General features: G+C 32.2%; 1 protein-coding gene across 2 annotated transcripts in view; it reads left to right on the top strand.

The window, feature by feature from the left end:
* The window catches only part of CLVS2 (clavesin 2), a 57,621-nt gene extending 44,357 nt beyond the window's left edge, over window positions 1-13,264 (top strand). For both annotated transcript variants that reach the window (XM_049771133.1, XM_049771134.1), the window contains exons 5-6: window positions 5,936-6,156; window positions 12,847-13,264. In XM_049771133.1, the coding sequence (XP_049627090.1) occupies window positions 5,936-6,156; window positions 12,847-12,934 (309 nt within the window). In that variant the 3' untranslated portion in view covers window positions 12,935-13,264. The remainder of the gene's footprint in view (window positions 1-5,935; window positions 6,157-12,846) is intronic.
* Window positions 13,265-16,186: the final 2,922 nt, after the last annotated feature.

The raw sequence follows: 16,186 nt of genomic DNA on the forward strand, positions 1-16,186 counted from the left end.
AGATTACAGAACCTGATGACATATTCAGGTAGTGTCAGAATTAAGTTGAATTATAAAATAAACAGACTAGGAAGCCTAGGGAGATTGCTTGTTTGTGGTAATGGAGAACCTCACAAAAAATGCTTTCATGTTATGTTACTTAGGGAGGAAAAGTATCTATTTTGGATTTTTATAAAAATTATACTAGCGTTATTTTTTTAGCATTCATTCTATACTACATGGTGATGAAACTACATTACTTAGATTAGCTCATTTATTTCTTACAACTAGACTTCTGGCTAAGTATTACTATTTTTTCTTTTTTATAGACAAAACAATGAGGTATAAAGGTTAAGCAATATTCTCTGAATAACAATTAGAAGGTAACAGAGCTGATATGTACACATAGAGGGAAGACAGTTCTAGCAAAAGAAATAGCAAAAACACAGGAATTATGAAGACACATATCAGGTGTATATGACAATAAATATGGATCCCAGAGCTGGAACTGAATGAGTTAGTACATAATAGGAAATAAAAGGAGAACAATCTTGTATATGATTGCAAATACTTGGTTGAAACCTGGGCTTCAATCAATGAAATGAAAAGGAACTGAAGGACTTTGAGTAAAGACTTATTTTTGGCAAAATTGACTTGTTTTTGACATGATTTTTAGTGTCATTCTTCTCTGCTGTAAAAGGCTTAATAGTTTCATTAAAGAAATAAGGAAAACTTCAGGTCTCAGAGGTTTTTTCTTTTTTTAATTAAATTTGAAAATTTTGACAATGGAAATGAGGTGTCTACATTTTGCAACGTTAATTAAAATTTTCTATTGAGGTTTTTATGTATTATTATAAGTTAACTAATTTTAATTTATTTTTATCAGTAACTGTTTTATTGGCTTTCAGAGAACATGATAATTTTTTATCACTATTAAGTAAGAACTGTTTTCTAGAAACCTGTTTAACATGTATTTGACTATTGCACAGTAGAAAGCTGTTTTATCCTTTTATTATATTCTAATGACTCATTATGACAATATTAAACAAATATCTTAAACAGCTGTTATACATATATGTTATGTCAGAGAGGTAAAAGCAAAGTGTTTGTTTTAACTCTCCTTTTACAAACAAAATTTTTTTGTTATTCAATTTCTTAATTAATCTCACTGAGTTTCCAGTAGATAGGCTGCTATAGTATCAACCTCAAGTGTTAATCAGTCCCTTGTTTTCTCAGTTTTATCAACATATGCAGTCTTTTATGCAGAAACAAACTTCTATTCTTTCAAGACAGCTTCTGAAGTGTTTTAGTTCCTTGAATTAAAACCGTTTTCATGCTGTAAAATTGTGAAACTAATAAAACAGGTTTTCCGAAGTTACAATATAATGACTAGACATCACCTGTTAATCTAGTTAAACTCTAGTTAGTCCTTGATGGTCTTCCATTATGGATGGTATTGCTTTGTATTAAGAGCTCAAGGGATGAGAATTGAACCCAGGGATGAAAATGCCTTATCCGCTCTATCTGATGTCAATGCTTATTGATCAGTTCAGAAATAAAGTCAAATTTATGGATTCAAAAATAATATTTATGTAGCATATTTTTATCAAATTGTAGATTTGAAGACATTATTTGAATTATCAAAACAATATATGCATCGTAATAATTATGTTAAGTAATATATTAAAAGGTGAGAGATGCTATAAAAACATGATATAGGAAAATAGAGAGAGGATTTCTTTTGTTTTTTAAATTTTATTTAAAGAATCATTTAAAAATTATTGATATTTGAATTTTAGGCATATAATATTTTAGCACCAATCCCACCACCAGTGTCATCCATCATTAGTGATCCCATGCTCTGTCCTTTTTTCTTTTTCCCAATAAAGCTCTTCCTCCCCCAATCTCCTACCTTGGCAGACACATTAAAGTTCAGTGGTTTTAGTTTAGATCTCCAGTATTCAGTGCTGTTGAGTTATTGATTTGGATATATAGGTATACCAGTCTCCCATATCCCTAATATAACTGAAGCCCATTATTTTATAATACAATAAAACCATTTCCCAAATTACTTCTCTTTCTCATGATAAGTGATGCTGAACATTTTTTCATATGCTAATTGGTGATTTGCTTGTTTTTATCTGAAAAGTATTTGTTCATTTCTTCTCCCCATTTTTAATAGGATATTTTAATTTATTTTTGTTAATTCTTGTTCATACTTTATATATGTTGGATATTAAGCCCTCATCTAAATAGTTGAATTTAAATATTTTTCCCACTCCAAGAGCTGTCTTTTAGATTTAGTCTGTATTCTTTAGGCCATAAAAAATTCCTTCAATTTGATGTGATTTCATATATTTATTTTATTGCTCTTTCTACTGGTATCAGATTACTGAAGATACCTTTGCGGTCCAAATACTGGGGTGCTCTGCCTATGTTATCCTCAATGTACTTTTTAATTCCATGTGGTCTCCCAAACCCACCAGGAATAAATTCTGAGTGCTGAACCAGGAATAACTCTTAAGCATCACTGGGTATGACATAAAAACCAACAACAAAAAAGTTTTACCAGGGAAAATCTTCCCAATAGGAGACTTTCAGCAAAGGCTTTAATAATGTGGAAGAGGAAACTTTGAAAATATCTACCAGCTAAAGAAAAGCTATTCAAATGTCCTGGGATTGATGTATGCTTAAGTGTTTTTAAAGTTTTGAGTGGGGGAAATTTATATAGAGAAGAGTCTTACAGAATTTATTCTAAGAATAAAGGGAAATTCAGTGGGGAAACTCTGAGCAGACTAATTGTATCTGAATGATCTTTTGATATAGCTATTCTAGTAATTCTTTTTAAAATTGAAATAGAGAATTAGGATAAGCACATAGTTAGGGCAAACAGTTAATCTGGTTTAGTAATATCATGATACTGTTGGGAACATGATCACATCATGAGTTCAATTGTAGTAGAAATTTACCAAATGGTTGAATTCAGAGTATAGTTAGAGGGTAAGAAAAGAAAAAGATTTACTGTCAACTTAGATAATTGAAGAAATGAGGGGTAAACTAAAATCTAGGTTTGAGAACCTGGAAAAACAGTTGACTACCAATTAATGTTGAAAATATATGGAAGATGTTCAAACTGATTTGAACAAGCAAAATTCTAGGTGCATGTTGGTTTTCTTAGGTAGAGAGTAGAAATACCAATATGGACTTTGAAAGAAAGGGGTCTGTATCAATTACATTTTTTTCAGAGTAAGGATATTTAAAATCACTAAACTGAATAAATTCACTAGGAAGTAGTGTAAAGAGAATAAAAGTGAGATCTAAAACAGGGAGACCCCAGATATTGAGGTATTAGGAAAATGAGCAGTAATCATCAATAGAGACTGACCAAAAAACATCTCTCACTATAAAAAAAAGAATAACCAGTAGTCCTGGGAAAAATGTTTCAATCAGAAAATCTTTCTTTTATAGCTACAGTTACTGAACATCTAAAAATATATTAGGCTTATCTTCTTTAATGAAAATTGTCTTATATAGGACTATTTTTATCCTTTGATAGCAGACAAATCCTATGAAGAATAGAATATAGAGATATGGGGCAAAGATATTTGGTTTGAAACTGTATGTAATTTCTTTGATGGATTTTGCAATAAAATGAAGGAAAGATGGTAGTACCACCAAGAGAAGTCTTATATATCAATACTAGGAAGAAGGGAATAGAGTAGTTTGACAAATTTGTTCTCTAAGAGAAAATTTGATTATGTGAGAGAGACAAAAATTGCTTTGGAAACATAACTAAGTGGAAGAAAGAGGATGAATTTTTAAACAGAAATAATTTGGCAGTTGTAGAGTTTATCTTTTTTTGTTTTGTTTTGTTTTTTGGGTCACACCCAGTAGCACTCAGGTTACTCCTGGCTCTACGCTCAAAAATCACTTGTGACAGGCACAGGGGACCATATGATATGCCAGGAATTGAACCACCATCCTTCTGCATGCAAGGCAAACACCCTACCTCCATGCTATCTTTCCAGCCCCTATCTTTTCATTGTATTAGAATCTAAAGCACACATAACGACACAGATACGAGTGGATGGGCCTCATTTAGTGATCCTAAGTTTTTAGTGAAAAAGAAGAGATTGTAAATTTACTCCATGTGCCTTATCTCCATCCCCAGTGAATGAGTCTGAATCAAGGTGCACATGAAATAATCCAAACCAGACTGAGGGTGAAACACATGTAATCTGGCAGTCTTCTTTCTCATACTGAAGGGAAATCTGCCTGCCAGAACTGCCCTTTTTATTGAGTACAGGGACTTCCCCAAGGTGGATCAGCTATCCTGAGCCTGTTCCATCTAGGTTTACATATAAGACAATCTTTGTTTTGGGTAAAACCAAGTTGCAAACAAGCAGATGCAAAGAAACCAGAGATGATCTCCTTTGGGTAAAAAACAAGAGATATTGAGAGAGGAGGTAACAGAGTTTTAAAGATAAAGAGAAGAAATAATGTGCTACGACTACATTTACTTCTTTAAGGATTTAGTACCATTATATTTTATGATTTAAAGAAAGATTCCTTTGTGAAAGTAACACATTTTATAAAGAAAGTTTACAAATAAAATAAATATTTCATATGCTATAGATTAGCTTTTGGATTAGAGAAGGAAAGTAAGAGAGACCAGAAAGGACACACACACACACACACACACACACACACACACACACACACACGCATGCACACACACATGCATTTCCTAGATTGTTTTTCTCTGCAAACAGGAGTGTTCAGTGTGAAGGTATAAAGTATCTTCCTCCTGTGCATTACTAGAAGCAATTTGCTCTGTTTTGACTAGGGACCTATTCTTGTCTTCTTTTATTTTTCCACAATTTGTTGAAATTGCTTGTTGGTGGTGATTTCTATCATTTTGTCTGATGTTTGAAGTTTGTTTTGCTTTTAATCCAGCCTATTCTAAAATTCAAAAATGCAAAGATAAATGCTTTATCACAGTCTGTTATTTAGTTATCAAATAAAGAGAAAGGTAGGAGGTAGTAAGTTTTTAGAAAAATAAATAATGCAGCATTAAAATGTTCCAGTTTTTATAAAGATCCATAAAAACAGTAATACCAGTAATCACTATAAACTGAGAGCTCTACTCTTTCAATCCATTTATTCTATTGTATACTTGAACAATAAACATAGAGACTTATGATGGGGACATTGCTGGCTGTATCACGGAATATAAATTCTTTGGGACATAAACTTTTACTGAACTTGTCATAATAATATTAATCTACTTTTATTTACATCCCATAAAAGATTATTTGTTAATTACAGTATTTTAATTTTTATTGATGATAAAGACAAATCACACTCTCAACAGCTTTTAAGGTTTTTTTTTGGGGGGGGGGTACACCTGTTCAGGTATTACTTCTGGCTATGTGCTCAGAAATCACTCCTGACTTGGGGACCATATGGGACGCTGGGAGATTGAAGCATGGTCTGTCTTAGGCTAGCACAGCCAAGGCAGGCGCTTTACTGCTTGCGCCACGGCTCCAGCCCCAGCTTTTAAGTTTAACATGGATGGGCTCTGTAATTGATGAGCCCCTAATGAAAAGGCTCTGTTTTAACAGCTTTCATTATGCACATCATCAGCTCTGCTTGACTAATGCCAGGATTATGCTCAAATCAGCATGCACCTCAAGTTTTGCTTATGTCCCTATCTATGAAATAGGAAGCCAATAATTCTCTCTAACCTAATAATCATTTGACATTCTAGCAATGTGCTTAAAATCTTTGAGTCAGAGAGATTTGTATGAGATTTTAATACAATAGTAATAGCATTACCTGTTTTGCAAAGTATGTGAGAAAGTTAAATGTTTTAGCAACATTTCCTCCCTGCCAGCATTTGATTTGTATTTATTCTCCTTTTGTATTCTTTCCATGCCTTTTCTTGCATTTGTAGATATTTTTGCATGGTAACAACCTGAATAGTCTGCACCAGCTAATACATCCTGAGATCCTGCCCTCTGAGTTTGGGGGAATGCTGCCTCCCTATGACATGGGAACATGGGCAAGAACACTGCTAGACCACGAGTATGATGATGACAGTGAATACAACGTGGACTCCTACAGCATGCCTGTCAAGGAAGTCGAAAAGGAACTCTCTCCCAAATCCATGAAGAGGTAATCTGAACATCGCTGGGAAGTGGGCTAAGCCTTTGGAGGGGTTACTCTAAGTTTTAACTTCATTTACATTTTTCTAAATAAGAAATTAAAGCTTTTCTCTCCTCCTGTTAGTTGTATAAGAATTTAAAATAGAAGATGAAGTCATATGAAGTACTTTTATTTAGGTGTTATTTCAAATTCACATTCTAGCAGAAACCTTAGCAGTCACCAAATTTGCTAGGTTTCAAACTGAAGCCTTATGATTCTGGTAGAGTGCCTCACATATGTCAGCAGATGGGGTGAGGACAGTGTCCATCTTCATTATCTAAATGACTAGTCTTCTGATGAAATAATTTAAATGTATACTTTTGTGTAAGACTTTTTTGTGAAGAAAGGGATTCATGGCAAATTCACATAGACATATGCACAGACTCAGTTCTCAAACACTACATAAAACACTTATTTTCATTTAGTACCTCTGCCAATTTTCTCTTTAAAGATTTAGCCCATCTTGGGTTAAAACATTTGTATTTCATGAAATCTTTAATTTTGATAACTTCCATTATTGGATCCTAGTCTAACTCCATGTTTTGGACTCTTATGCTTGTTTTCTTTTCAATCAACATGTGTTTGTTGAACACATGTGCTATAATCACTTGCTCAATCTTTTGGATCCATCCAGTGTTCATAATATGTCCATTTAGCCATAGCCTGGTGGTGATGGAAGGTGGAGTGTTCCCAGTCTTAACAAGTATGACTGGCTTTAAGATTACATTTTATAGCAAAGCAGAAAATATCAAATCTGATTTGCTTGAGCTATACCAAACCAGATTTTAAATAGGTAACAAAGAGTATGCATTTGTTTATCTTGCATCACAAAAGTAAGCACTCCAGTTTAGCACATTTATCCACACTGAGTTTAGGAAATATCCAAAGTATTTGGCATGTCATCAGAAATCCTGTCTTACATCTTTCTCAGTAAAAAGCCTTATTTATTGTCCTTTGGCTATAGCTCTGTTTTACTCATCAGTATTTCTGGTTCCGGGGTCTGGCTTCTTTCCTTTCTGTCACTGTTGCTCTTGCTGTTGCTATTTTTTTTTTTTTTGGTGTCATCCCCTACTCATGATTCTCTGCAATTTCCTTGGTTCTGTGTTCCTTTAACCAAAGGGGTTTCTGGATCAGTATTATATACATGCAACCATACATATATATAGTGCATTTTTGATCAGTAGGAAAATATTTTATTCATTTTCAAAGTTTTATAAAATATTTTTTAATTTATTTTCTATAAATAAATTAATAAATTATAATCCTAACTATAGTAGAGTTAACATTTACTATTATTTACTCTGATTTAAGAGCTTAGCTTTTTCTGTATGTCTTTCTTATAAGATTATTTGATCTTAACAAAAACCCTGTTAAATGAGACTCTATTACCAAAGTCATCGAGTCAAATGTAGTTACGTAGGTATAAGATCTTTAAAGACATTGATAATCTACTTTTAGTAACAACAAAAGACAGAATTCCCACACTCTAGAGAGAACTATAAGCAAATTTGGAGACAATAAACTAGAGTGTTGCAGTTAATAATGTTCAGTTCAGGACCAGCAGTATAGTACATGATAGCTAGCTTTGTATGATGCCTACCAGTTTGATTCCTGGCATCCTATATAGCCCCTGAGTACTGTTCAGAAGGATTCCTGAGCAGGGAACAAGGAGTAAACTCTGAGCAATGCCAGATGTCTCCCCAAAACAAAAACAAAAAAAAATAACAAAAACAAACAATGTTTAGTTCTTGTATCCACTCTGCAATGTATTCATTAATGTGATTTCTGAGCAAGTTATCTTATGGCCTATTACTTGTGTCTACTTGCTTTGTCCTCATTTCCCCTTTTACTTATTTACATTACTATATTACAATACAAATATTACAATACAAAATGTCTTGTTTTTAATTTTTTGTTATTGTTTTGAGGCTATTCTTGGTGGTGCTCAGGGTTTTTTCTTGGCTCTGTGTTCAGAAATTACTCCTGGCAGGCTTGGGGGACCATGTGGGATGCCAGAGAATTAATTCAGGATTCAATGCATGAAAGCAAATGCCCTATGTGCTCTACTATCACTCAGTTTCCCCAAATATTTTCTTAGATAGTAAATTTTACTTCACTTCTTTATAACAAGTAAAATAGTGAAGTGATATTTTGAATGTCTAGTATAAATGAATAAATTTTTCTTCATGAATTAAAAAGGTTCCACATGGGGCAAGAATGGTGGCCCTAGAGGTAAGGCATCTGCCTTGCAAGCACTAGCCTAGAACAGATAGCAGTTTGATCCCCTGGAGTCCCATATGGTCCCCCCAAGCCAGGAGCGATTTCTGAGCACATAGCCAGGAGTAATAACTGAGTGTCAATGGGTGCAGCTCAAAAACAAAACAAAAACAAAAACAAAACAAAGAAGGTTCCACATGATCTGCTCCAGTCCTCCTTTTTCATAAATTAATCTAACATTTCCTCCTCCTTTTATCTTTTAGACACAACATTATTTTATTTTCTGTCAGCTTCTAAGAACTTTTATTTTTTGTTCCTGCTGTCTGTAAAATTTGTTTTATGTATCTTTATATATCGGGCCCCTCTCAAAGGCATACATTCTTCAGAGAGCTATTTGATCTTTATCTTTAATCTTTTCTATATCTTCTTTATCACTGCTTTAAAATGATCTCTTATTTCCTTTAGAGATCTTCAATGTGAAACAATTGAGTTTATTTTACCTTATATCCACTTTCCAAAACCTGTCAAGAATTTAATGGTTTTGTTGTACTCTATCTTTCTGCACACTCAATGTATGGAAGGTCTGGCATGCAGTTTGTACCCAGTTGATACTAGTTAAATCAATGGAGTCTCTAATATATCTCAGTATTCTTTGTTGAATAGGTGAAACCTAATGCTATAACTGATTACATGTTAGCTCCAGAACTCTGGTTTTGCTATTTAGATAATATTGACGGCCTTTAGTGGTGGTTGATATTATCTCTGCTGCTGTAGTTCAGCAACCCAAGGATATTGCAGATTCATTGATATTCCTAAAATTCTTAAATCTCTTTATTTATATATCTGTGCCCTTTTACTTTTCTACTTCAGGACATAGCTATTTCTTCCAGTCAACTAAAAATCATTTTAATTGACTTATATCATCTTGTAAGATATGGCTTATTACAATCACCTTTTGAAATCTTTTAGATTCTGATTTTCTTCTTCACTTAATTAAATCATTTTGTACCCTGTAGATTTGGCTCACAGGATATTAACCTCTGATCCTGGAGTTTCTTGCTTCTGACAAGTAGGTTGATTAGAATTTCAGATTATCTCTTGGTTGGTGTAGATTTTGTATTATATGAAACTTAGATAGTTTTATTTGAAAACTTCTGATGAATGAAATTTTAAAAGTTGCTTCTCTTTGTCTTCATCTTTTCTGTGTTGTGAAATGGCAGTTTCTCCCACAAAGAATGAGAAAAAAGTTGTTTCTGGCTTTTATTTTGCCCCACTTTTCTTCTGCATTTCAAACGCCTTACCTCCATGCTATCTCTCCGGCCCCTTTTTTCTTCCAGTTTTTAAATTGTCTTTAGATCAACATGGAAAATAATTTCTGTTTCTTGAAAGGATTTAGAATTTAGGTGAATTTAACTAATATGTTGGAGACTTTGGTTCCCCTGTATAATTAAGTAAATACGTGGAGGGACAATATCATCTTGTGGAAGAGTCAAAAAGTTAACTACATTGTATCTTCTATATCTCTAGCATCTTGGATCATGCCAAATATATTAATAGTTGCAGTGAGTGACATTATTAATAATATAATGGAATGCGAGTTTTTGAAGTTACAGAGCAGTCTTATTTATTAATGTGTTTTACATAGCCAACCAGCCAACCCTAATTAAGTTTTTGCATATATTAACACTTGTGCTCCTTTAATCAACTAATTAGGTGGTATTATCTCCTTACTGATGAATATTTTTAAATATAATAAATATAAGTACTTTCCATATGTCACACATCTATCAAGTAGCATGACTAGTATTAGAACATAGAGAATGTTAGAATATAAGTCTTATTTAGCCACTACTACTATTTACTATGTCAATATTTGTGCTGGGACTGGTTGCTCTTGATTCTATGACATCTATGTTATGCTGTTATTATTAGTCTCAGTTTGAGGATAAGTGAATAAAAATTTTATGTAGTTTAAATAGTGCAAATATATTAATAGAATGGGAATTGAAATCCTTTTTTGTTCATGATATTATCCTTAAATGCCATATTATAGTACAGTATCGTAGATAAATATTAAATAAATAAACTATTGATAGGTAAATTAATTGAAACTTTGTTTTTATGAAAAAACTATGTTTTTATGAAAACTAAAACCTCTACAGACTGTGGAGGCTGTGTGGAGACTTCTGAGAGGTATGATAAATAAATGATAACTCCTCCTATGGAAGCTGAAACAGTCTAACTCATTAATAGTTACAATCCTGCACAAATAAGATAACAAAACAAGTCAATGAAATGACAGTATATAGGGTAAATAAATAATAAAACAATTTTGAATAGAAAAATTTTTTCGTGGCTTATTTTTAGCGTTGAGTTATTCAGATGGAGCCAATATTCAACATCAAACAAATGCAGTGCTTGAGAAAAGCACTTAGGCCTAGGACCAGAGTCATTTTACAGTAGGCAGGGCATTTGTCTTGCATGCGGTCAGTCTAGGTTTGATTCCTGGCACCACATTAGTTCCCTGAGCTAGCTGGGAGTGAGTGATATCTAAATGCAGAGCCAGGAGTGACCCTAGTGCACTCTAGGTGTATAAGCATAGAGGCATTTAATTCCAGGAAGAACAATACAATAAATTTAAAATTATTAGTTAAAGCTAAAGAGGTTTTAGTTTTCCATAGAAACATAGCTTTTTCATAAAAACAATTTCCATGAGTTTACCTATCATTATCATTTAATATTTATCTACAATACTTACTGTACTATAACATGGAATTAAGGATGTGATCATGAACATAAATAGGACATAAATATATAAATACTAGATTTAAAAAAAGATAATTGAGACATAAAAATTAAAAGATTGTAGGTGTCTGGGGCAGGAGCGATGGTGCAGCAGTTTGGTGTTTGCCTTGCACGCAGCTGACCCAGGATAGACCTCGGTTCTATCCTAGGTGTTCCATATGGTCCCCCAACCCAGGAGTGATTATTAAGCATATATCCAAGAGTGACTCTGAATTTCACTGGGTGTGGCCCTCAAACCAAAAAATATATATAAACATATATCTTAGGTGTCTATGTGCTTAGAGATAATGATGTGTGTTTGAATCGATTAGTAAGTATGGTATAAGCTAAAATTGTGTACCTTGAAGAAATTTGGTGTGTACATATTAATATTAGGATGACACAATTTTTATATAACAGATTTGTGGGATTTTTATATTATCTGTTGTTTTCTTGTTAGAGTATACAATAATGTATGTCTATTGTTATCAAACATTTATTGCTGCTTACTACTTGATTTAATTCCAGGATTATCTTCATTAGTCTTGACTTTTAATGCTTTGTACTTAATTTCTACCACTTGGAAACTATTGGATAAAAATTAAGTTAAAATAATCACTGTAAAATCTCTGATACACCTTGATTTTACTGTAAGTAGAGGAACTACAATGGTTTTTCATAGAATTTTTATTCTAGTAGGTATTGCTGTTCAAGTGAAATGAACTTGTATGTATTAGCATGAATTTATTTCAGGAAACTAATTTTCTTAGTTAAGTCTAAAGTGCAGTTCTAATTATTATTTTGTATATGTAATTGCATTTTCAAAGTACATTTCTCTGAACTTTTACAGCAGTTATCATTTAATTTAATGTAAAATGTCTCTACTTTTAGTTTTTAATCGTCCTTTTTATTTTTCTTCTCTTTTCTCTCCCCTAGCCCCTTTTTGGACAAACAATTTTGTAGTCATTTCCCTTTAATAAGAGGTATTCTAGGGATATAATCTAAACAGTCTCAAAATTAAGTGCTAATTTAGGCATATAATACCTTTTTTGAGATAGTGAAAGCCAAACTTTGTTGCAATAATTCCATCTTATTTAAACAAATTTATCAGTTAATTTTGAGATTGTTTTGATAATTAGTTCCATTGCTGTTCTTTTTCATTAGTGTGTGTATTTGTATTTTAGCTTATTGCCTCTCTGAGAGTTAATGAGGTTTTCTAGGAGGAATATTGCAATAGCCAATTGACTGGAATACAACATCAGGGGAAAATATCACTACCCTGGAGAGTTTGAGAAGGCAGCTGCTTGTTTAATGCCATAGCTAACAACATTCTTTTGAATTTAATTATTCTACACTGTAATTTATATATCTGAAAGTAAATAAATAATCTTTCTGGATATGCAACTAGTGTAAGTCTAATATTGTCAAAAATTTATTGCTGCTCATTATTCTATTTAGAGGCCACAGGGAATTGTTTCCTAACTCTGACACAAGTGTCAAGTGTTTCTCTTTAATGGTATAAGCACTCTCAATCCATAAATACATTGATGAAGACAAATACTAATCCAGGAGAGAAGCAATAGTAATACAGTGATAACATGACAAAGGTAATGTGATTCTCTGATAACACTTCATTGACACTGGCTTTATCATTTCCAGATCCCAATCAGTAGTGGATCCTACTGTACTAAAACGCATGGATAAAAATGAGGAAGAAAATATGCAACCATTGCTCTCTCTGGATTGATAGCTTCTCTACACTCCCCATTGATTAGAAAGTCAATACTAGGTATCAGCAACAGGGACAGCACCGTGGAGGAAATACCAGCTGGAAATATTTATTCAAGTTAATATAGCATAAAATATAATAAGGTATTAGGTTTCCCATTCTCCTGAACCATGGGTGCCTGATCTGAATTGAAAAATAAAAATTATTCTGTAAGTGCCAAGTTCTTTGTAAATATAATGTAATCTTTACATCTACTTTGTAAATTTTGGTAGTAATTTCACTTGGAAAAAACTGACATATGAGTCATGCCAGTGATATGAACTGTAATAAAAAAATAAAAAAGACAAAAACAATAAAAGCTAATTAAATATAGCCCTGTTTCCTATGAAGCCATATTTCAGCTATTATAGTGAATGTTTCGCTGAAACTGTCATCTTCAAATGTATTTTAATTGGCATAGGAAACTAAAGAATTGTAAAAAATTATTATGAAATTGTATTTCTTGTTTAATATTTTTTATTTCACAGAAAAATATCACTGGACCTTCATTTTGGAAACAAAAAATGGTAGATAGACTTGTAAACTGAACATTTAAATTTTTATATGCTGTTTAATTCCTGGTGTCTTGTAAAAATTGTTCTCCCAATTAAGATGTAGAATTCTGAATATTAGGGATTATTTTTAAACTGCTGTTTTCATTATCTGTCTCTTATTTAAGAGTTGTTATATATCTGCCTCAGCTACTTTCAGAATACTTTCTCCAAAAATGTCTTTGACCAAGAGAGAGCAAATTCACTCATGAATAGTATTTTGGCATCTCACCTTGGATATAAAATTTACCATTTACAGATAAAGAACTAATTTCTAATTCTTGTGTACATGCAATCATATGTATATGAGTATCATATACATATAATCACACAGATATACATGTACTGAACTCTAATAAATACATAATATGACTTGATTATTGAGATCCTATAGTTTATTATACAAGATACTAAAACTGGAAAACTATTTCTCTGGTTGGTGAAAATGAGATACAGTGAAATAAACTTTCAGTGTACTTATTTTAGGGGAATCACAATTTAAATCATGCAATTGAGTCTTTGCTACTTTAATGAAAACTATTTTTTCTTCAAAAAGTAACATATCTCAGCATAACATTGTAGTATAAGATAACTAAATATACTACTTTTTTTCTCAGATTCAGGTTAATTATCACATTGATTCTACACATCACAGCTTTTTAGGAAAATGTTTGTATTTAGAAGACAAAGAAAGCAGTTCAAGAAACATTTTGAGACAGTATGTTATAGTTAAACTACATTTATAATTCTCACATTATTTTGTTTATGCTTCAAAGTCGTAGTATGTTTTAAAAATTGTAACTTACATTTAACAATCCAATGTGAAAAAGCAAAATTCTATAACTTTTCAGAATGATAAACTTTTAGGTTGAGAATTCACCATAAAAATATTTTTTGTACCAAAAAAATCTCAAAAGACATTTAGAAACCAACAGAATTAAAAGTACATAGTAAACCTCATATATAACATATTATATATAAGCCAATTGCTTCAAATGTTGTAATTATAATTCTACAGCTAAAATATTAAAATCAAAACTGTACTGAGGAACTGTCTAATGTTTATAAAATATGTAAGTAATATAATAAAATATGTACTAAGAAAGATAACCTCAAATCAAGTACTGAAGACACAGGAATTCTCTTCCTGACTGTTCTGAGGCTGACTAAATTGTGATAAAAAGCCACAGCAATTCATATTTTGTGAGAATCTTAGTCAATGGTGCTCCTACTTTTTATTTTAATTTCCTTTTATTGCATAGCCAACATAGTATTTTTCTTTATCTGTGGCATTATTATTCTTTATATGCAAATGTTAAGTCATGTGATACTTTATAATAAAATAAAACTAAGTATAGAAGGGTGGATAGCTTTTTATTGTTATTAGTGTATTTTATGTGCATCATTTATTAATTTTTACCATCCTTTGATGTCATCCAGCATACCTAATTTTTCCCCTATCATAAGGCAATAGTTATATATAAAACTTTCTAGAAAGATATTTACCGTGTATCCCTGCATAGATAAAAGTTAACATATTTCCATTCAGTCAGATGGTCTCCTTACTGTACAGTTAAAAAATTTGCACTGGCTTTATTGCTATCATTTGTTACTCTTAGAATAAATGATTGAGGGTCTACCTTTAAAATGTTTTTAAATGAATGGAAATTTTATAATGATCCCTGTGGACACTATTATGTATAGTTCAGTCTTTGAGTAAAAACACTTTTTCAATAATACTATTGAAGTCAATTAGTCAGGGATAGTTGATGAAATTTATAATTTTTTTCATCAGCTACTTTGCATTGTTAGGAAATTTCCCCCCTATTGTGACTCTCTGTTTCATCTACTATGTTTACTGTTACATAGATTAGCATCCTTTCAATTCATTTATGATGTCAAGCCTCACCCCCTTCACAAACATACAACCTCAAAATAGTTTGATGAATTTGCATTTCTTGTGAGAGCTATATTTTTATTTCAGTTATCTTGTATTAAAATTTGTGGACATCAGAGAATCAGCAAATTTATTTTAGAATAAAACTAACCAATTTAATTCTCTCACTTTACCTAATTTTTATAGATATTTTCTTTCATTGCTTTAAGGGCAGCTTCTTCCAAAGCTAGTTTTTAAAATAAATTGTTTCTCTTTGTTGGTAGTATTTACACACATTTTATTACTTTTTTTTTTGGGGGGGGGTGCACACACGGTAATGCTCAGGGTTACTCCTGGCTATGCGATCAGAAAATGCTCCTGGCTTGGGGACTATTTAGGGTGCCGGGGGATCGAACTGTGATCCATCCTGGGTCAGCAGCATGCTAGGCAAATGCTTCACTGCTGGGCCATTGCGCTGGCCTCAACATTTTCTGACTATTTTAAAAGAAAATATTTTCATAAAAATATGATCTGAAATATGAGGAAGTGCCTCTTTAAAAGTGGTATAAGCAATGATACAAGAATATGGATTTTATTTGTATTGTCTTAAAAATGTAAATTTATGCATATATAACAATAGATAAAATGTAGATATCTCCTCAGCACTTCTGGGATGGGGTTACTGGTTGCCCAGCAAAACCACGGGGCCAGAACAGCACTACAACCAAAGGCATTGAAATGTATCACTGGTTGACTGAACACTTTTTAGGAACCCTCTTACCCAAAATTTATATAGATATAGAT

Source organism: Suncus etruscus, chromosome 4 (genome assembly GCF_024139225.1).
Source record: "Suncus etruscus isolate mSunEtr1 chromosome 4, mSunEtr1.pri.cur, whole genome shotgun sequence".
In the NCBI taxonomy this organism is placed as follows: Eukaryota; Metazoa; Chordata; class Mammalia; order Eulipotyphla; family Soricidae; genus Suncus; species Suncus etruscus.